Source organism: Notechis scutatus, chromosome 1 (genome assembly GCF_049901735.1).
Source record: "Notechis scutatus isolate UNSWTSFEM ecotype Mainland chromosome 1, rNotScu1.2, whole genome shotgun sequence".
Taxonomy (NCBI): domain Eukaryota; kingdom Metazoa; phylum Chordata; class Lepidosauria; order Squamata; family Elapidae; genus Notechis; species Notechis scutatus.
This window is the reverse complement of record NC_142009.1, coordinates 185555425-185578945: the sequence shown is the minus strand read 5'-3', so window position 1 is coordinate 185578945 and position 23521 is coordinate 185555425. Positions and strand designations below refer to the sequence as shown.

Genomic DNA, 23521 nt, shown 5'->3' with positions numbered 1-23521 from the left:
TGCACCGCACCGCCAACTCGCCAGCGACGCTACATCGTTTTCCGAGAGGCACGCAAGAACCACTCACCATGAGGACCTCGAATCCTCATCAGAAAGCGAGGAAGAAGAGGTGAACAGACTCAGGTCAGAACGCAACCAGCGGGACCAGCGGAATCGGAAATCCCCGTACCAATGCTCCTAGACGAACTCTGCTGTTCCTGTGGGAAGAGGGGCCACATCGCGAAGGTCTGCAGAAGCAAGCGAGGACCCAGCCCAACCAGGAGAGAAAACAATTTCCGACAGACCGCCGGCACCCCACCAGCAAATTGGGACCGCCAAGGCACTCAATGGAACCTACACTACAGAAACCGAGCACCTGTCACTTCATCCAGACGTGAAGAAGCGCATCAGACTATCATCATCAGCCACGCATCGTCCCTTGATGCAAGAAAAATCCGAGTGAGGGTCAGTATTGAGAATCGTCCATGCATTATGGAAGTCGACTCTGGATCATCCCTATCCATGGTCTCATGGAAAACCTTCAGGCAGCTGATCCCTGACATCCGCCGCCAGGACCTCAGCACTCAAAATATCATATTGAAAGACTACCAGGGAAACCGAATCCCGGTTGCCGGATCCAGCGACGTCCGAGTAACATTCAAAGACTACACCGCAACCCTACCTCTGACCATCGTCGATCGAGATCGACCCAGCCTTCTGGGTTTGCAGTGGTTTGCACCGCTAGGAATTGAGCTAGCTGGCATCAACCAGACTGGGAGCGATGACTGGGAAGCAGCCCTCGTCCAGGAATTCCAGGACATTCAGCGAAAAGCTAGGCAAGTACAAGGGATCCCCCATATCATTTAACCTCAGCCCCGAAGTTGCGCCCATTCGCCTTAAGCCTCGTCGAGTGCCCTTTGCACTCAAGCCAAAGATTGATGAACAATTGGACAAATTAATAGCCCAAGGCGTGTTGGAACCGATTGACCACGCTCGATGGGAGACCCCAATTGTGACCCCCATAAAACCAGATGGATCGTTGAGAATTTGTGGGGATTACCAGGCCACCCTCAATCACGCGCTCCAGCAGAACGCTTACCCTGTACCTGTGGTCCAACACCTTCTTCATTCCCTGGGAGGTGGAAAAATATTTGCAAAATTGGATCTAGCTCAGGCGTACCAGCAGTTGCCCGTAGATGCCCAGACTGCTGAAGCCCAGACTATAGTTACGCATAGAGGGGCCTTTAAATGTAATAGACTTCAGTTCGGAGTAAGTGTAGCACCTGGCATTTTCCAGAGTTTGATGGAGAGATTACTGCAAGGCATAAAAGGGGTCGTGCCATACTTCAATGATGTTTTAATAGCTGCCCCTACTAGAGGCCTGTTAGAAAAACGATTCAGACTGGTACTACAGAAATTTAAAGACGCTGGCCTGAAGGTCAAGAAGGACAAGTACCAACTCTGTACAGAGAAGGTTGAATTCCTGGGCTACCTTCTTGACAAACAGGGAATTCACCCAACTGAAAAAAACCTATCCGCAATAAAAAACGCCCCAAGACCTAGGAATAAAACAGACCTCCAAGCCTTCCTAGGACTCATTAACTTTTATAACATCTTCTTGCCCCAGAAGGCGACTGTTGCTGAACCCCTGCATAGGCTCCTCGACAAGAAGGCTTCCTGGGTCTGGGGACAACGGGAAGAGCGTGCCTTTCAGCAAGTCAAGGACCTTTTAACTTCAGATGCTGTATTGATACAATACAACGAGACTTTACCTTTAACCGTCACCTGCGATGCCTCACCTTTTGGGGTAGGAGCAATCCTGAGCCACATCCTACCAAACGGTACTGAGGCACCCATTGCATTTTTTTCAAAGACCTTGTCAAAAACTGAGAGGAACTATAGCCAACTTGATAAAGAGGCCCTCGCTATTGTAGCAGCGATCAAACGATTCCACGAGTATGTATATGGAAGACCCTTTTCCATTATCACCGATCACAAACCATTACTTGGCATCTTAGCGGGAGACAAACCAACGCCCCACATCTTATCGCCTAGAATGACGAGTTGGTCGGAGTTTCTAGCCGCATACGATTACCAATTGCTACACCGCCCGGGAAAAGCCATTCCCCACGCTGACGCTTTAAGCCGTTCACTGCTACCTGAAGTCATAGACGATCCAGCTCCAACTCTAACTACGCTTCAAATCGAAACCCTTCCTTCTCCACCACTGACTGCACGAGATATCGCCTTGGAGACAAGGAAGGGTCCTTATTTGGCGTGAGTCCTCGGCTGGGTAGAAAGAGGTTGGCCTGACAACGAACCCAACGACACCTTCAAACCTTTCAAAAACCGCCAGACAGAACTCTTCTCACAAAAAGGATGCATATTGTGGGGAGACAGAGTCATCATTCCAGAGCGGCTACAGCACAAAGTCCTGAAACTATTGCACGATGGACATCCTGGCATCGTGCGAATGAAGGCACTAGCGAGGAGCTACACTTGGTGGCCAGGTATAGATAAGCAAATAGAAACTTGGGTGGCCACTTGCAGCAAGTGTCAGGAAACTCGCTCAGCTCCGCCAAGAGCCCCGCCAACTGAATGGGAAACACCCCGGGGTCCCTGGTCCCGCATCCACATCGATTTTGCGGGACCTACCAAGGGGCATACATTTCTCATAACTGTGGATGCCTATTCCAATTGGCTAGAGGTCCACAAAATGAAGAGCACCACCACAGAAGCAGTCGTCAAAAAACTAAATAAACTATTCGCTATGCATGGGTTGCCAGACGTCCTGGTCTCAGATAATGGACCCCAATTCACTGCTCTTGCATTTGAACAGTACCTCGCAGACCGGGGAATACGCCACGCCTTAACTTCACCTGCTCACCCTGCAGCCAATGGGAGAGCTGAGAAAATGGTCCAATTCGTCAAGAAAACCTTACACAAGATGAGAGAGGAGACATCGACGAGAAAGTGACCAGGATGCTCCTCCTCCAACACATTACCCCGCACAGCATCACAAACAAAACCCCAGCCGAACTCCTGATGGGACGGAAACTTCGCTCACATCTTGACCGCCTACATCCTGCCTACACGCCGGAACAACCCCTGGGGTCCAGCAGCAGGTACCGCACATTCAGGGTAGGCGACTCAGTTTTTGCGAAAAAATTCTCAGGAGACCCATTGTGGGTCCCCGCTACTATAACTCAACTTACGGGGTCCCGTTCCTACCGTTTACAAACTGCTGATGGGAAAATGTGGAAACGCCACATTGACCAACTTCGCTCCAGACTAGCTCCTACCCCCATCACAAGTCCTGAACCTCAAACCTGGGAGGGAAGGGAAAGCGAGGGGGCCGAAAAAGAGCTAGCATACGACATGGGACTTGAAAACCAAGAGTCAACGCAACCAACCCCGGGATATTCACCTTCCAGAGGAGGGCTGGACCAGATGACTGGCTCGCCACAGAGCAGCCCCGCGATGGCAACTAATCCAGGAAATTCAGGAGCCAGTCTTGACGGGAGCAGGGATGACAGTCCCGAGGCGCCCAGCGTGACAGTTGACCCAGCCGGGCCATCAAGCTCAGCAAACAGCCCAGCGGAACCAGAGTCTGGGCAAGGACTGTTAGAGCAATGCAGATCGGGCAGACAGGTGAAACGACCTGCATATTTAAAAGAGTACATCACCCCACCCCTCAGACGGAACCTAGGGGGGAGGGGTGTTACGGACTAAGCAAACGCACTATTTAAAATCCTAATAGTTTTACTTCTACGGCAGGCTCTAGTACTTCCTCTAAGGTCAGTTGTCCTTGGAGTTCTTCTGGTCCCTCATTCTGAAATTATTCTATCCTCTTTCAGGGAACCATTTTGCCTCACTCTGATCTCTCACATGCTCCTCGATCCCTCTCTCATTTCAAAATGAACCTTTTTAAATGGAAGTGTTACGGACTAAGCAAACACACTATTTAAAATCCTAATAGTTTTACTTCTACAGCAGGTTCGTAATCCTGCACTTCTGATTGGCCCGCGAGCAGCGGATCCTGATTGGTCAATTCTGGCCGATCTGATTGGCTGTTAACGGGCACCAATGATTGGCCGTTCCCAGCGCGGCAAACTCAAAAGCATTGGCTGTTGTGACAGCAGCCAGCCCTATAAAAGGGCTGCTGCTGCCCAAGTATTTCGCTCTGTTCTGAAGTCACTAATAAAGAGTTGAGTCACTACCCGATGCCTCGTCTCCGTTCCTTGCGCCCACGCTCCAGACATAACAGGAAGCTTCCTTGAAGCCTAGGATTCTAAGATGGCTTTTAATGTTTGCTTTCCTCAAGGAAAAGGAGGAACATTAGATTGTTTCAATGTTCTTCATATTAATCAGAGATGTTTGGGGACAGAATCTATTCTGTTCCTGCCTTAGAGGTGTTTGCCTGAGTGGGAAGAAGAACTTGCCAGCCTCATTTGATGAACACAAGGGTGTCCATTCGCTACAATGATTATATAACAATTTGAGAATAACAACTGATTCTATTGGTAAGTGACGTTGGATGCTGATAATTCAGATAAGGATCTAACAATCATGGCAGGTTCTGCTGTTGTCCAATCCTTCCACTATATTTAAGAACATTCTTCTGTTTGTATTACCTACATCCTGAATCAGTACAATATTGTCACATAAAAGGGAAAAACATTTTAATTGTGATGGTTTATCACGTTATACTTACTATGAACTTAAGAACCTAGAGATGTACAGTATGCATTTCTTCCCTCCTTTGTATACCTTCATTCCAAAATTCCATCCATAAACAAACAAATAAATATAACCCATTTAGTTGGATAAGAAAAATCTTATTACCTTTCATAAGCAAACCAAAACTATTAGGGAGTATCAAAAGTGGTTTAACTAAGAGAGATACTTCTAGTGCATATGAAGTGAACAAGTCATTCTAACTATAGCGTTGCAGAGAAGAAATTCAAGTGAAAGACAAAAATGTATTTTGCCTGCTGTGTGTAATTTTTAGATTCTTGTCTGAAAGAGAGAAACCAGTTCAGCTGGTAACAAAGGAAATGAAATGGTAATGCTGTTAAGCAAATATAAAGCTCATTCTCCAACAGTTATTGGATGTAGAGAGGGAGGGAGAGAGGGAGGGAAGGAGGGATATGTATGTATGTATGTATGTATGTATGTATGTATGTATGTATGTATGTATGTATGTATGTGTCAGCTTTGGAAACCTTATTCAATGCTGCCACATAGCTTGAGAAAGTTGGAGCGGGGTGATTTTAGTTGAGGGGCTCTTAGTAGACAAAATAGAAGTTTTTTATTAGTTCAAAGTTATAGAGTGTGGCGCAGGAACAAAAAGGAACTTTATTTATTTATTTATTTGATTTGCCAATTGTTTACAAAATAATAAGTATAAGTGTATACATAGTTGTGAATACATGAAATGGGTACATATAAGAAAAATAAAAGAAGAATAGGGACGGTAGGCACGTTGGTGCGCTTATGCACGCCCCCTACAGACCTCTTAGGAAAGGGGTCAATAGTAGACAGTCTAAGGTTAAAGTTTTTGGGGTTTGGGGAAGAAACTACAGAGTCGGGTAGAGTATTCCAGACATTGACCACTCTATTGCTGAAGTCGATTTCCTGCAATCAAGTTTGGTGCGGTTAACTTTGAGTTTGTATCTATTGTGTGCTCTTGTGTTGTTATGGTTGAAGCTGAAGTATTCATTGACAGGTAGGACATTGCAATGTATGATTTTATATACCATGCTTAAGTCAGACCGAAGACGGCGTAATTCAAGGTTTTCTAGTTCTAGAATTTCAAGTCTGGTGGCATAAGGTATTCTACAACGAGTAGAGGAGTGGAGAACTCTTCTTGTGAAATATTTCTGGACTTTCTCAATTGTGCTAATATCAGATACGTAATGTGGGTTCCAGACTGATGAACTGTATTCGAGTATTGGTCTAGCAAATGTTTTGTATGCTCTGGTTAGTAGTGTGATATTACCAGAGAAAAAGCTACGTAGGATTAGGTTAACAACTCTTAATGCCTTTTTGGCTATGTAGTTGCAGTGGGCTCTAGCACTTAGATCATTAGAGGTGAGTATTCCAAGGTCCTTTACAGAGCTTGGGTCATCAACAAGATCTTGACTATTCAGCTTGTATTTTATTTTCTGATTTTTTTTGCCAATATGTAAGACAGAGCATTACTTTGGGATTGGTTCATGTGATGTGATGATGAGGGAAAAAGGGATGGTTGTAGTTTGGGACATTGTGGGGATATGCCAGGTGCTATTCTAATAAAGGTACTTTTGAGATGATGCCTGTCTCAGAGTTACTGATTGGATTGGAGGTTCCCTAGAATGCCGACAGTGTGTGTGCGCGCGTGTGTGTATAGTGATATTTTCCCTGATGCTCAAAAATTGCAGAATGCATATTGAATTTCTAATGTTGGATGACACTGTGTAAAATTCCCTTTCCCTTCATACTAGATATAGCAATCTGTATACACATACGCACAGACATACAGATTGTCTGTATGTCTGTGCGTATGTGTGTATGCACACATGCAGAATTGCAGATATTGGTGGGACAGCATGAAATCACACTTCAGAAAAATCAATCCCTGTTTTGTTTTTGTTTTTTAAAGAGTGGCGTGAGTCCAGCAATGTGTTATATGTGGAAAATGATACATCCAGTGCATGCAGTGTCCTAATATCAATATCAGAGTTTTAAGGAAGATACCCAGTAATAGATGTATGAAATATTTGTCTGAGAGCCTTGAGAATCACTTGGGGTACACTTTGTGCTAAATAGATCCACTTCGCTGTTCTATTAAAATGGAAAGAATTCAAGGCCAGCATATGTTTTTTAACACAGAACTTTTTGTAACTGCTCTGTTCACTATATTTCTTCTTAGACACAGCTTTTATGCTGTACATATTTTTTCTTAATTTAGAGAAATCCAATAGCTTTCTATGAATAAATGCTAATTACCCATGCATCCATTCTTCAACACGCTTTAAAAATGAAAAAAAGGTGACTGCGATTGTTTGTCTGCAAATCTCAGCAGGTTATATTATTTTGAGTTTACGACTGGGAAAAGATAAATGCTAGCCAGATATTCTTTGATGTAGAATTTGCGCCACTGCTAACTGAGAGTAGAATGCCCTTAACAGAATCTGCAGCAAAATTAATTCATGTTACTATCACTATATGACAAATAATTAGAAATATTGCTCTTATTTGGAATTGCAGTTGAATTAATCCTTTGTTTAAATAAGGATAAAGGCATATAAGACTACACAATTCTTATACTGTTAATGTTGTTCGAATCTGAACTTATTTTTGCTTTTATTTTATTATATCTTTTTCTTTCTGTTGCGAACTACTTTCTTACAGTTGCTGCTAGTATTCCCTCCTGACTAGTAAATGCAGCTTAATAAAAAATAAATGACATTATTTAAAAAATTGTCCAAATAGCTATTTTGTACTAGCTTTCATGCAAAACGTTGAACAGATCTTCCTCTATATTGTATCTTTTTATGGCTAGCAGGAATTTTTATCCCATATCTTTTCATTTCAGTATATTTCTTATAACTTAACCCAAGTAATTTTCTACTAGTAAATGCACAGGAATTTATAATATAGCATTAATACTTTTCCTTTGCTGCTTACTATTGTTTAGAGTCAAATTTAGGCATAATTTCAAAGTGGCAAAATGTTCATCAATTTCAGGAGAATGAAAGTGCTTGATTATTGGCAAATTAAAAAAAAAACCAGGCAAGGCCAGAGTTTTAAGTACTCCTAACCTTTCGGGGTACTATTGTGATTGTACAAAATATTATTGTCCAAAAACGGCTCTGGATATTTGCCATGTGACTTTTGGCAGCTGCTTTGCCAAGGAGCATGTTTAGTTCGTTTACTGCTCTGGTTCCTCACACCTTATATATCTTCCCTTCCCCCCCCTCCTTCACCTCTAATCCCTACATAAAATTATGCCCTTTTCCCCTACATGTTAATTAGATACATGTTATATAAAATAGAAAAGAGACTCTTATGAATTTCATTTATTTTTTTATTATTATAGGTAGTCCTCAGTTAACAATAGGTTTTCAAATTTTCCATCCCTAAGTGATATAGTCATAAAATGTGATCTCAAGTGAGTGTTATCACTTAGTGACAACAATCCCAGCAGTCACTTAGTGACAACAATCCCAGCAGTCTCTCTGCCGTTGTTAAGCAAGAATTGTGGGTCATGAAGCAAGGATCTCCTCAGAACTTCCTGCTGGTTTTCAACAAGTTAAGTCACTGGGGAAACTGGCAGGAAGTCACAAGTTCCAAGGAGCTCACAAGCAGGGTGTCAGGTGGATAAGTGGCTGCTCTGGCCCAGTGTGAGTGCAGTTGAGCTGAGGGTTACTGCTGTCAGGGATGGGAGGACGTGTAAGCCACTCTACACTCTTCCATCCTCAACTGACCCTTGCCATCTTCTTCCTCCAGTTTCCCAGCACTTCACAAAGACCAGCTACTCAGGCTCAGCACTGAGGAATGAAGCCCTAGCCATTTTAGCCACGGTGCACTCCACAATCCCTTCCACTGCACCACCCCATGACTTTAGCTATCTTATTGCTCCTACTGCTGCTGAGGCACATGCAGCCTGGCCCTCTGTGATATAGCTGCTGGCTACACAAAGCGGTCTCATAAGAAAAGCTTGCCAGACCTCAAGAAGACTGCAACCTTGGGAAGAAGGCCTTGCATGGCCAGCAGCTGTCTCATAACTGGAGGAGGAAGAAGATGATGAAGGTCAGCTGGGAGTGGCAGAGTGCAGGCGACTAAAAGGGCAGAGGTGGATGGGGATGGTTGAACCACATCCTATAGTCATAAATGTGGCAAGCTGCTAAGTGCGCAAACTTTGATCATATGACTGCTGGAATGCTCCCACCGCCATAACTCCAATGATGGAATGTAAATACCATTTGTTCAATGCTGTTGTAACTTTGAACTGGTCATTAAATGAGGACTACCTGTAGTATCTGTATGCCACCCAAACCCAGTGAGTAATAAAAATGTTGAAACAAGAAAAAATACAATAAGAAAGAAAAATAAAACAATAAAAGTTTATGAGGGTAAGAAGAACTGGATAAGAAGAGAAGAGAAACATGCGCAGGAGGCTTCACTCATCCTCACTATCAGCCTGGGTAAAAAGCAAGTCTTCAGGTCTGCTTATTATTATAATGTATCTAGCAGTGACTTGTGAAAATTATCAAAATTCCTTAATTCATACCTAGAACATATATGTTACACTAAGTCATAGTTTAACTTTGGTTTAATGAATAAAGCAAAATTATCTGAAATTATTTATTTACAGTCACAGCAATTAGTGTTTTATAGCATGCAATGGCAAAACTAAACAAAAATACATTCTGCATTAGCATGAAGCTTGAAATATTCCATATGCTCCCTAGAGGAGACTAGTTCTGATTTTCTAGTGTAAGTCCTCTTACAAAGCTATTCATACTAAAACATTCAAATTGCCCAGCTAATAAACTTCAGATTACTTTTTTTTTCTAAGTTAAAAGGAAGCACTGCAGACCAGGAATCAAGAAACTTTTCCATGACTATTTACTTATATTGTCAATTTTCTTAAGCTTCCAAAATAAAAGAGCTAAATATTCCCACTCACATACACCCACAGACCTAGATATAAATACACTAAGGCTCTAAAGTATAAATATCAGTCTATAATGCATAGTGTGCTGAAACAACATAGCCAGCTCTTAAAGCAAATTCTAGTGTTTAATCAGCAAAATCAATTAAACAACATATTCCAGAGGAAAAAATATGGCAAAAGATCATTTCGGAGGAGAAGCAGTGATCTAAACAAAAAACAGTGGAAAGAAATATTTTGACATATAACTGTACATAATACTCAGAGGAAGTGGGAAGATGACTGCTTAATATATAATTTAAATTGGTGGTGGTTATTGATAAGGACTGTTAAAAATGTCATACCTAAAAAAAATCCTAGCTATATGATTTCTCCTCCTCAGTAATATTGTTCCTCCCTTTGAATTTCCGCTACAAATGCACACTGTTACCCAGGAATACAACATCTGCACTGCAGTATTGACAAGCAGCTTATGGCAGCTGATGCCCATGAAATTATGTTGCACTGAAATACCTAACAGAAAAGCTAAATAAATAAATAGATCCCCAAGAGTAATCTGTGTAAGTCCAATGTGATTTCTGAGATTTCCAAGAAAATATATTTTTTCCCTTTCAGAATAAAGCTCTTTTGTATTTCTGTATGTGAATTAGATAGATAGATAGATAGATAGATAGATAGATAGATAGATAGATAGATAGATAGATAGATAGATAGATAGATAGAATTCTTTATTGGCCAAGTGTGATTGGACACACAAGGAATTTGTCTTAGTGCAAATACTCTCAGTACACATAAAGGAAAAGATACATTCATCAAGAGTCAAGAATCATAAGGTACAACACTTAATGATAGTCATAGGGTAGAATAAGCAATCAAATCATACTAGGAAACAGTCAATATAAATTGTAAGGATACAAGCAACAAAGTTACAGTCCTACAATCACAAGTGGGAGGGGATGGGTGATAAGGAGTAATGAGAAGATTAACACAGTAAGGTAGTGCAGACTTTGTAAATAGTTGGACACTATTGAGGGAATTATTTGTTTAGCAGAGTGATGGCTTTTGGGGAAAAATTGTCCTTGTGTCTAGTTGTTCTTGGTGTGCAGTGCTCTATAGCGTCGTTTTGAGGGAAGGAGTTGAAACAGCTTATGTCCGGGATGTGAGGCGTCTATAAATATTTTCACAGCCCTCTTTTTGACTTGTGCAATATACAGATCCTCGATTTAAGGCAGGTTGGTGGTAATTGTTTTTTCTGCAGTCCTAATTATCCTCTGAAGTCTGTCTGTCCTGTTGGGTTGCAGAACCAAACCAGACAGTTACAGGGGTGCAGATGATAGACTCAATAATTCATCTGTAAAACTGTATCAACAGCTCCTTGGGCAGTTTGAGCCAAGTTCGCGCAGAAAGAACATTCTTTATTGAGCTTTTTTGATGAAATTTTTGATATTAAGTGATGTTACTTTGTGGTATTATATTCTAATCTGGAACTGTTACTGGTTTCTCTTAGGAGAGACAGTATCAACCATGCAATGGTCTAAAAGCTTTAGAGTTGTACGCAAAAACATCTATTGGCAGGTGCATTTGCTTGGTGGAAAGATTCTTTTTTTCCCAGTGTATCCCTTAAAGGTCCTTCAATTCTGCTCCTAAGGGTCAAGGGACTTCAAGAGATGTCTTGGGGATGGAAAAGGAAGTCCCATTGTATAAGTTGACACTGTTAAAGTTCTGAAGGATCAAGCTGAATATGCACTCCTAATAAAATTTCAGCTTCGGAAAGAAGGGGCATCATGATTTTAATGTGCCTTGGATAATAAAACATGCCAAATTTGATTGGTCTTCCCTCCTTTTCCTTTCCGGCAATGTACAGAATTCTGTTTCAAAATCCCCAGGGGATAGTTTTCATATAAAGTCAAGACTAATCTTGGGAAAAGTTTCAAGACTTACATTCCAATTTTGATAAGACAAAGATAAATAAAATTTGATAGGATTAAAAGATAATGATATTGGCTTAGAAACTAAGAGACTGAGTTCTTAGGCATGAAACCTGATTAGGTATCTTTGGGCCAATCAGTTTTTTTGGGCCCAACTCACAATGGTGTTGTTAGAGGAGGAAGGAATATTGGTATGTTAGTCATCTTGAACTATATATGAAAAAAGGCAAGATAAAAAAATTAAAAATTATTTTTTACAAATTCCAATTTAAGCAAGGGTATTCACTAGGTAAACCTTTCCCCTTGACAACTATTCAAAAGTAAGCAAGACATTAATTGATAAGGCTCTTACCTATATATTTACTGAGAAGTGGGCAGCTGACTTCCAGGTAAACTTACTACAAATTCATTTTTAGTCTCCTTATTAAACAACTAAGATTCCACATGAACAAGGTAGCAATCTGTTAAGATCAATTCTTTTTGGCCAATACAAACCTCTCCGTTGAGTTTTTTTTTTTTTTTTTTAACAAAAACAATTCTTGGATAAACTGGTATTTGCACAGTGCCGTTGCTTATGTGCTATTTGTATGTTATCCACTTAAATTCAATAAGGCTTACTGCTGAGTAAGAGAACAGTAGGATCGCAGCTTTGTTAAAGAGAATTAAAAAAAGCAGAAACAGAACCAAGCATCTATGACTTCATTTGCAATTTTTCAGTATCTTCTGAAAAAACAAAAACTCCTTCAAACTCCCCCTTGCATCTCTTCCGACCACTGGCTTATAATAGCATTAGGAAAAGTGTGTATATAATTAGTGTCTCATGTTAGATGCATCAGAACTTAATAAAAGATCAGCTGCTATGGGTAAAAATTGGAGGAAGTAATACTACATACATCACCTTCTAAATCTAACTAACAGACAAATAAATACAATACACACACATTTCTTAGTACCAACCACTGCAATTAAAAATGAATTCCAGAGGTCCTAGATAAAAAGGGAATTGGCAATCATGAACCTACAAATAGCAAGGTATTCTTAAATTATCATTATTGTTTGCTCTTGCCTTTAATCACAGCATCTTCTGAGCAACTGAGAAATTGGCTTCTGGCAATAGCATAAATTCTTACTGATAAATTGGGTATCAAAGGATCTTCCTAAGAAAAAAGAAAATATGAAGTTGTAACTCCAATTTCTCCTTTTTCTTCCTGGCACTGTGGAGTCCAATTTCTCCTTTTTCTTCCTGGCACTGTGGAGTCCGTATGGGGCCTCGGGAGCTGAACACATTAGTGTTCAGCACAACTCCTGCTTAAGAGCAAACACTGGCAAATGTTCTTGTAGTATCTTAAGAGATATTTATCTATCTGAAAAATAAATTTGGAACAAATAATTCTACTTCTGCCCAAAGGAACCTTGGTTTTCCTATCCTGAGCCATTATTAAACAACAGTTGAATTTTCACAGGTTGTTTGAACCCCATAGAAAGTAGGACTCGTACAGTCCCTAACTACTTTCCCCCGTGCAGACAGATAGAGAATAAATCAGAATCAGATAAAACATTTGCTGATACTAGATATCCTTTAATCTTCCTGTGAAGCAAAGAGACCATGTAAAAGCTTTCTTATGGCAACACAAGCAAAAAATACCACAATAAAATACTTGGATAAAACTGCTTTTTATTGTCTATTGCTTGTATCTACATTAAATTGAATTCTAACATGACATGATCACTCCCCCGCCCCTCAAAAAAGTTCCTGCAACTTCAACCCCCTCTATAATTTTTTCTCTGTTAGTAAGAATTAGGTCTGGTATAGCTGTCCCTCTAGCTCCCTCCCTTATCTAGGTTGGTCAGGAACCTGTTTGATTTCCCACCTGATGAAGAGTTTGTTTCCCAATTGATGTCAGGGTAGTTAAAGTCCCCCATTACTACTGTGGTGTGTTTCCTACATATAATTGTTAACTGACACAATATATTTGTTGTACATACAGGTCTGGCTACGGAATAGAAACTTAGTTGCCCTGTGGGATGATGAGAGCCAAGAAAAAAAAGGTGTGTGTGTGTACAATTGTGTTTGTCTTCCTGAATCTCTCAACAATTTGGTACCATCAATCATTCTGGGATAAGCTGACAAGAGATGAGATGTGTGAGCATTGCATTCTGATAGTTCCACCACTACCTGGAAGGTTGTTTCCAGAAGGTGATGTTAAGGGATTACTCTTCGGCTTCATGGCAAGTGGTTATGTAGTCCCTCCCTCCATTTTATCCTCTAGGCTATTTAACATATATTCTAAATTCGTGGAAGTGGCCACCCAGAGTTGTAGACTGAGGTGCCTTCAATATCAGGATGATGTCTACCTTTTTTTTCTTCTAACACAAGTAAGGTGGCTGGTGTTTTGCATCTGTTCTTGGACAGAGTAATGGAATGGATGTCAATCAATAAACTAGATTCAATATAGTATGGTCTAGCAGTTGAGGCATCAATCTAGAAAGCAGGAGACTGTGAGCTCAAGTCCCACCTTAGCCATGAAAGCCAGCTGGGTGACCTTGAGCCAATCATTCTCTCTCAGCCCAACTCACCTAACAGAGTTGTTGCTAGGAGGAAAATAGAAGGAGGAAGGTGTGTTGAATATATTTGTCACCTTGAGTTATTTGTAAAACTAATAATGGTGTGATATAAATAAAATAAAAGACAAAGTTACTGTCCATTTAAGCCATACCCTACCTGCCCTGGAGTGGTCTACACTTGCGCTAAAGGAACAAGTTTACAGTTTAGGGGAGCTTCTAGATCCATCACTGACACTACAGCCATGATGGCGAACCTATGGCATGCATGCCACAGGTGGAAATATTTCCAGAAATACCAGAAGTGACAAAACGGGCCCATTTTTCGGCCTCCAAAGGCTGCAGAGGCTTCCCTTGAGCCTCTGGGAGGCTTAAAAAGGCCTCAAATGGGCTGAAAATCAGCTGGGAGGCATGCACATGCACAGTGCAGGTAAGGGGGCGGTGGCGGGGGGGTTGCACACGCATGCACAGGGGCATGGGGGACACGCGCATTGCCTTCTGGGTGTTGGCACGTGTGCACAATTTTCGGCACAGGAGCCCCAAAAGGTTAGCCACCACTGCACTAGAGGTTTAGCTGGCTTTGGTGGTGTCATGGCCAGAATTGCTTTTTCAGCTTCAACTGATTTATCAACTGACATCTTAACTTGGATAAAATTACTCATGCTGAAAACTTCCTGATTTGATTGATGCAATGTAGGGCTGCCTTTGAAAACAGTTTGGAAACTAAAATTAATTTAAAATAGAGCAGCTAGACCTTTCACCAATATGGTCATATTATATTAATTTTTTGTCATCTATATTGGTTCTTTTACAGAGCCAATTCAAAATGGTGGCTTAGGACCAGATTATTTGAAGGAGTGCCTTCTTCCATACTGTATAACCTGCCCAGACTTCATAAGGAAAAAAAATTCTTCCTCAGGGAAAAAACATAGTACAGTTCAGTGGTGGGATTCAAAAAATTTTACTACCGGTTCTGTGGGCGTACCTTGGGGTGTGTGGCAGGGGAAGGATACTGTAAAATCTCCAGTCAGAAGTAGTATTTGCTGGTTCTCCAAACAACTCAAAATTTCCACTACCGGTTCTTCAAAACTGGTCAGAACCTGTTGAATATCACCTCTGGTACAGTTGCCTTTTGTGGGGGAAAAGCACCTTTGAGTCTAATGAGATCCTTCTCCAGGTTCCCTTATCAGGGGAGATATTCTTCTGTGATAGCAACCATTTATGGAATTCCCTTCCTAGGGAGGCTTAACTGGCAGCCACACTACCATTATTTCAGTGCCAAATGATGATCTTTTATTTTCCATAGCATTTAAACTACACTGCCCAAAAAAATAAAGGGAACACAAAAATAAGACATCCTAGATCTGAATGAATGAAATATTCTTATTAAATACTTTGTTCATTACATAGTTGAATGTGCTGACAACAAAATCACACAAAAATTATCAATGGAAATCAAATTTAGCAACCCATGGAGGTCTGGATTTGGAGTTACACTCAAAATTAAAATGGAAAAAAAACACGACAGGCTGATCCAACTTTGATGTAATGTCCTTAAAACAAGTCAAAATGAGGCTCAGTAGTGTGAGTGGCCTCCATGTGGCTGTATGACCTCCCTGCAATGCGTGGGCATGCTCCTGATGAGATGGTGGATGGACTCCTGAGGGATCTCCTCCCACACCTGGACTAAAGCATCCCCCAACTCCTGGACAGTCTGTAGTGCAACATGGCATTGGTGGATGGAGCGAGACGTGATGTCCCAGATGTGCTCAATTGGATTCAGGTCTGGGGAATGGGCGAGCTAGTCCATAGCATCAATGCCTTCGTCTTGCAGGAACTGCTGACACACTCCAGCCACATGAGGTCTAGCATTGTCTTGCATTAGGAGGAATCCAGGGCCAACCGCACCAGCATAAGGTCTCACAAGGGGTCTGAGGATATCATCTTGGTACCTAATGGCAGTCAGGCTACCTCTGGCGAGAACATGGAGGGCTGTGCGGCCCCCTAAAGAAATGCCACCCCACACCATTACTGACCCACTGCCAAACTGGTCATGCTGGAGGACGTTGCAGGCAGCAGAACATTCTCCATGGCGTCTCCAGAGCCTGTCACGTCTGTCACATGTGCTCAGTGTGAACCTGCTTTCATCTGTGAAGAGCACAGGGCGCCAGTGGCGAATTTGCCAATCTTGGTGTTCTCTGGCAAATGCCAAACGTCGTGCACAGTGTTGGGCTGTAAGCACAACCCCCACCTGTGGATGTCAGGCCCTCAAACCACCCTTATGGAGTCTGTTTCTGACCGTTTGAGCAGCCACATGAACATTTGTGGCCCGCTGGAGGTCATTTTGCAGGGCTCTGGAAGTGCTCCTCCTGTCTCTCCTTGCATAAAGGCGGAGGTAGCGGTCCTGATGCTGGGTTGTTGCCCTCCTATGGCCTCCTCCACGTCTCCTGATGTACTGGCCTGTCTCCTGGTAGCGCCTCCATGCTCTGGACACTACACTGACAGACACAGCAAGCCTTCTTGCCATAGCTCGCATTGATGTGCCATACTGGATGCACTGCACTACCTGAGCCACTTGTGTGGGTTGTAGACTCTGTCTCATGCTACCACTAGAGTGAAAGCACTGCCAGCATTCAAAAGTGACCAAACCATCAGCCAGAAAGCATAGGAATTGAGAAGTGGTCTGTGGTCACCACCTGCGAACCACTCCTTTATTGGGGATGTCTTGCTAACTCCCTATGCTTTCCACCTGTTGTCTATTCCATTTGCACAACAGCATGTGAAATTGATTGTCAATCAGTGTTGCTACCTAAGTGGACAGTTTGATTTCACAGAAGTGTGATTGACTTGGAGTTACAAGTGTTCCCTTTATTTTTTTGAGCAGTGTAGTTGTTTTTAATTACCTGCCTTTTTATTTATATTGCTTTGAAGATTGAAGACTGATTTGCAGCTATCTAATTTATATGATGCTTTTATTTTCATATATCGTATCTTTTGATTCATATTATATTTTAAGCATGCTTTATTGTAAAGCTATAGTAAACAGAATGGCAGAACCTGGAGGCAAAGTGAAAAAGGGAGATCAGGTTAGAATTGTTACACAGTCACAAATAACTAAGTCCAACCCACCTTGAATGCTGTTGGTCCTTATCTAACTTTAATCAGCTATCCACCATTAGTTGAGAAGATTTCCTATGCATAGACTTTAGCAATAAATCAGTTTAATTGAATGTGTGGATCTGGTCTTTTATGCTTGATAAGACTGCTCAGAAAGTTTTAGCTATTAGGCGGTTTAATAAATAGATATATAGGCAGATAAATAAACACTAGATCAACCTCTACTAGAAAGAAGACAATGAAGATACAGGCAAGAAATCTTGCAGATGACAACACTGGCATTAATAATAGAGGGTGTTAAAACTTGGCTCTGTCAACTACTGTGGGCTTCCAATAGTAGCATACAACCCCAGGAATAGCTGGTGACTTACGGGTGTGCCATCTTTTAAAACTTAACTTTGCTTGCTAAATTTGTCTAGATTCTAATAGATTTTATAGTAATCTGTAAATGGCCCAGTGATAATGAGATGGACAGTACATACAGCACCTTTGATTATAAATAAATAATAAAAAGCAGATCCTTGCTGGAGGAGGAAAGAATTGGAATGAGTCATCTGAAACACCCTAAATAGCATTTGCAACCCAGATCGGTAACTCAAGAGACAATACAAGCAAACATAAGTACCCCACTGGTTGGAGACTGAGAGACAGATAATTGCAGGACTTTATTGAGATCAAGTTGGGAGCATTGAAATGGGAAGTGTAGTGAAGGAAACATGACTTGATGTATGAATATGAGAAGTATTTCCTTTAGAGCTGCAGGAGTGAGTGGTTTAATATTAGCAAGAATGGCCAGATTACCCTCCCTCCTCCTCCCTACTCCTTCTTGTAAAACTAGAGTGTTTTAGAGGGAAATGGAGTAAGAAAACAAGGATGTAGGGCACTGGTAGTTTTATTTTCCCCATTTCCTGATTGGCTGCCTAGATAGCCTTTCTATTAAAGGTCTAAGGAGGGTACATACTCAAATGGTGGTATAAAACTGCATCACAGAGCAATGGAGGTAAAGTTGGCCACTATGAGAAAGGATCTAAGGAGAAAAGAACTCAGGGAGCCAGCATAAAGCAATTCACAGTTCGGCTGCTTGGAGCTTTTTTCAGGGCAAGATTTTGCCATATGACCACATTTTGGAAAATGTGGCAGTGTAAAGAAATGTGTGGCAGTTAATAGATATGCAGTAGGAGGGAGAGAGAGGGGGAGAGAGGGAGAGAGAATGGATGGATGAATGAATGAATGAATGAATGAATGAATGAATGAATTCTGGATGTGTATTGTGTGACATTATATCTGACTGGTGGAATGCTGTCAGACAATGTTGAGATGATCAAGCCTGGAAAATACATTTGGAATCATTTTTTTCCTAATGATTTCCAACTAAATTTGAAAAATAATTCATTATCTCAAGCTAATTATCTGTCACAGACTGATCAGAACATCAAAATCAAAATGTATCTTTTTTTAAACTTTTTTCACACCCACAACACGCTCTCTATGCTATTTTTTCCAACCCAACGATTATACCTGACCCAGTCTTGCTTCTTACTCATCACATATTTATGCACCATGCTGTTTTAGCTATAATTAGAAGAAAAAGGGGGTGGGAAATCTATCTACCCTACCCTTTTTGGTGCTCTTTGCCACCAGGCTCATAGCCATAATAATAGGGGAATGGATGAGAAAAAGCATCCTTCTTTATTGCGCCCAACATATTGCACTGTTAGAGCAGCAAAAACAAGGAGGTAACTCTGCAAGTGAATGAAAAGAAGGGTTTAAACTTCAAACCTGAAAAGAACTTTTGGGAACTGCAAAGCTCATCTCAAAGTAAAGGCAGGCTGTATGAACTACTGAGATTCATAGTACAAAGGGAAAAAAATGACATTTGATGGTATCATTACTTTCTGCTATCTATTGCTTTGCTTGGGGCTATAAACGCAGGACATAATATAGTGCATCACAAATATCCAACAATATTTTTGAGGTAAAAGAGGCTATGAAACACTCCATGAACTGTCACCCCTAGTTAAATAAATATGGGACATATACTTATCAAATTCTCAGTTTGGCTGCACTGAAATGAATACATGAATATTTAAAGACATTATTTATGCCTGTTTTCAAAATTGGAATGCTATCTTATCATCTTTCTTCCATGCTTTGTACTGAAAAACAAGGTCTGTCAGCAAAATTTATTTATAAGTAATAAGGAATCTCTTATGTCTCCCCCCCCCCCCCCCACCTTTCTCTCTCTCACACACACACACAAATACATAACTTTGCAAAGGCAACAACTGGCACTGGTTCAAATTCCCACAGTCTGGCAGTGCTGATAATGTCAATTTTGCCTTTCAAATTATAATGACAATTTTAATGCTTTGAAACGGTCCTAAGTATCATGTATGAACAAACTGTGTTTACTCACTGGACAGAATTATTCACAAATTGACTTGGATCCCTTTTCTTTTTATTGCTATGAGTTGATTATTTACACAGTGTTTTCCCTGCTGAATTATCTGAACATAGCAATATTGGCTCTACAAACATACAAGATATTGGATTTAAGTCACATACCATATAAGTTCACAATAAAATTGCCTGATCTGTGCTGTTATATTTAAAAACTATTTGAGATTTAGAGCACCAGCAATGTAATATGGATCATAATACTAAAGACATTTAGAGTTCAATATATCTTTTTTTAATGATGAAAACAACATCTTAAAGTAATCAAGCTGTATTTCCATTTGTAAGGAAATTCTATCTACTAATATAATGACTGGAAAAAAAGTATCTCTGTCATTCAACATCAACATTGTGTGTACAGTTCAGATACGAACAAGTAAACAGCTTTTCTTCATCCATTTTGTATCCTGCTTTTCATATGTTTGACTCGAAAAACATTGAAAAATCACTTCGTCAAAATTGAAAAAACAGTTCCAAATCCACAAGTATACATTGAATAGTAAAATATTTATGAACAAAGTAAAAAAATTTCAAAGAACACACAAAATAAATAATATGAAGAAACCAAAACTAAAGATAATCATTTATATTACCACATCAATGGTCAAAAGAATGATACACTATTAGAGAATGGAATTTAAGGCCCAACCCCCCCAAAAAATAAATAAAGAAATAAATAAATAAGATGGACAAGCAGAATATAGAAATTCTACATTTAGAATGAAACTGAAGCTGAGCAAGGCAAAGGAGAAAAATCAGGTAAGGATAAATGGTGGGTTTTTTAAAAAAAAATGATTGAACCATGATTTATAAATGTTAAATGAACACAAATCATTAAATGAACAGTAATTAATCTTTTTATCTGCAAGGACACCCTAATGCTGTGATGTTCCTTTGATATGCACTAACAAAATAAAAAACACAATTATTTGAAACACCCTTAAACTGTGGATTTCTAATCACATTGATTTAAGGGGAATTCTTGAATTCAAGGCCAGGAACAAAAGAACATTCATGTTTAGGCAGGAATGTTTCTCTTATATGCTTGCTGGTTTTAAAATTATGCTGCAAGATTCAACATTAAATCTTATGCATCTGATTAACTGAGCGAAAATCATGGAATTGGATGGTATAATAGCATTTGAACCAATAACTGCTCTTTAATATAGCACCAGGGAACCAAGATTTCTTACCACTCTGAAACACAGATACTCTCACAGACATGCATACAGCAAACAGCCCAGGTCCGCTTTCTGGTCAGCAAAATAAATGGCTTCATTGTGATACTTGTACAATAAGCCAAGACAAGCTGCTATTTTAATTAATCAAGTTTCATAATTTTAAAGAAAAATAAATAGAAATAGAAATATTTCTTCAGCTTTAAGGAAAAAAAAGACCGACTGGTTTCCTCAAGATTTCTACATATGCTGAATGGATGACCTCTAGGGAGAGGCAGAACATTTGAATCAGCAAAGGAAAAAAAAAAAAACTGGCTCTGAGGATAATAGAAGGTAATTAATTGTGAGGACTAAATGTCTTTCATTTTGGTAGTGCCACAAAACAAATAAAAACACCTGTGCAGTGTAACTAGATAGCTTGTTTTGAATGCATACCCTCACATGCTCACTAATACATACACACATGAAGTATTAGAGGCTTTGTAAAAGTTTTGGTTCAGTTCAGTATTTTATTACTGTCAATGTCCAGAAAGCCCAACAACGTATGGGTTTAAGGTTTCCATTTCAATTTAGCACCCAAGATTAAATCCATCCTCAATTAGTGCTAAACATATGGTGAGACAGGTTTACAATCGATAGCACAAGGATGTATTTTGTTTCACAGCAAATAAAGCAACACCCAATGAAATAAACTGTTTACTTACTGTGTTAAAATTTGGGAAGAGCCCAACAGCAGAACTGCTCTCCACAGGGAAGGGCACAAATGATTTGACATCCAGAGAGGGCTGCATCACAAGGGTAGGTGTCCGGACAAGCGCTGGGAGTGAAGTACTATGGCACGTGCTGCCTGCAGAGAGGAAGACGGTTAAAAAGGATCATGACTTTACAGCTAGTCCTTATGACCCCAATTGACCCCAAATTTTTGTTGCTAAGTGAAGCATTTGTAAAGTGAATTTTACCCCATTTTATGACCTTTGGTACTACCGTTGTTAAGTGAATCACTTAGTTAAGCTAGTCACGCGGTTGTTAAGTGAATCTGGTTTCCCCATTGACTTTGCTTGTAAGAAAGTCATAAAACGGGATCACGTGGCCTCAGGCCACTGCAACCATCATAAATGAGTCAGTTGCCAAGCACCTGAATTTTGATCATATGACCATGAAGATATACAGCAGTCATAAGTGCGAAAAGTAGTTATAAGTCACTTTTTTCAGTGCCGTTGTAACTTTGAATGGACACCAAATGAACTGTTGTAAGTTGAAGACTACCTGTATTTAAAAAAAAAAACCTTCACCAAACATCAAAACATATCCATGTCTTTCAGTAATACATGCTGTTCAAATTATATACACTGATCAAAAAAATAAAGGGAACACAAAAATAAGACATCCTAGATCTGAATGAATGAAATATTCTTATTAAATACTTTGTTCATTACATAGTTGGATGTGCTGACAACAAAATCACACAAAAATTATCAATGGAAATCAAATTTAGTAACCCATGGAGGTCTGGATTTGGAGTTACACTCAAAATTAAAATGGAAAAAAACACAACAGGCTGATCCAACTTTGATGTCCTTAAAACAAGTAAAAATGAGGCTCAGTAGTGTGTGGCCTCCATGTGCCTGTATGACCTCCCTACAATGCCTGGCCATGCTCCTGATGAGATGGTGGATGGTCTCCTGAGGGATCTCTTCCCAACCTGGACTAAAGCATCCCCCAACTCCTGGACAGTCTGTGGTGCAACATGGTGTTGGTGGATGGAGCAAGAGATGATGTCCCAGATGTGCTCAATTGGATTCAGGTCTGGGAAACGGGCGGGCCAGTCCATAGCAACAATGCCTTCGTCTTGCAGAAACTGCTGACACACTCCAGCCACATGAGGTCTAAGATTGTCTTGCATTAGGAGGAATCCAGGGCCAACCGCACCAGCATATGGTCTCACAAAGGGTCTGAGGATCTCATCTCGGTATCTAATGGCAGTCAGGCTACCTCTGGCGAGAACATGGAGGGCTGTGTGGCCCCCTAAAGAAATGCCACCCCACACCATTACTGACCCACTGCCAAACTGGTCATGCTGGAGGATGTTGCAGGCAGCAGAACGTTCTCGACGGCGTCTCCAGACCCTGTCACATCTGTCACATGTGCTCAGTGTGAACCTGCTTTCATCTGTGAAGAGCACAGGGTGCCAGTGGTGAATTTGCCAATCTTGGTGTTCTCTGGCAAATGCCAAGCGTCCTGCACGGTGTTGGGCTGTAAGCACAACCCTCACCTGTGGACGTCGGGCCCTCATACCACCCTCATGGAGTCTGTTTCTGACCGTTTGAGCAGCCACATGAACATTTGTGGCCCGCTGGAGGTCATTTTGCAGGGCTCTGGGAGTGCTCCTCCTGTCCCTCCTTGCACAAAGGCGGAGGTAGCGGTCCTGATGCTGGGTTGTTGCCCTCCTATGGCCTCCTCCATGTCTCCTGATGTACTGGCCTGTCTCCTGGTAGCGCCTCCATGCTCTGAACACTACGCTGACAGACACAGCAAACCTTCTTGCCACAGCTCGCATTGATGTGCCATCCTGGATGAGCTGCACTACCTGAGCCACTTGTGTGGGTTGTAGACTCTGTCTCATGCTACCACTAGAGTGA

At 40.9% G+C, this 23521-nt stretch overlaps 1 protein-coding gene across 7 annotated transcripts in view; it reads right to left on the bottom strand.

Moving 5' to 3' along the window:
• ZNF385B (zinc finger protein 385B) overlaps positions 1–23521 on the bottom strand; it is a 279989-nt gene that overhangs the window by 72054 nt on the left and 184414 nt on the right. For all 7 annotated transcript variants that reach the window (XM_087949651.1, XM_087949650.1, XM_026668053.2 and 4 more), the window contains one exon: positions 21587–21729. In XM_087949651.1, coding sequence (XP_087805777.1) covers positions 21587–21729 — 143 coding nt within the window. The remainder of the gene's footprint in view (positions 1–21586; positions 21730–23521) is intronic.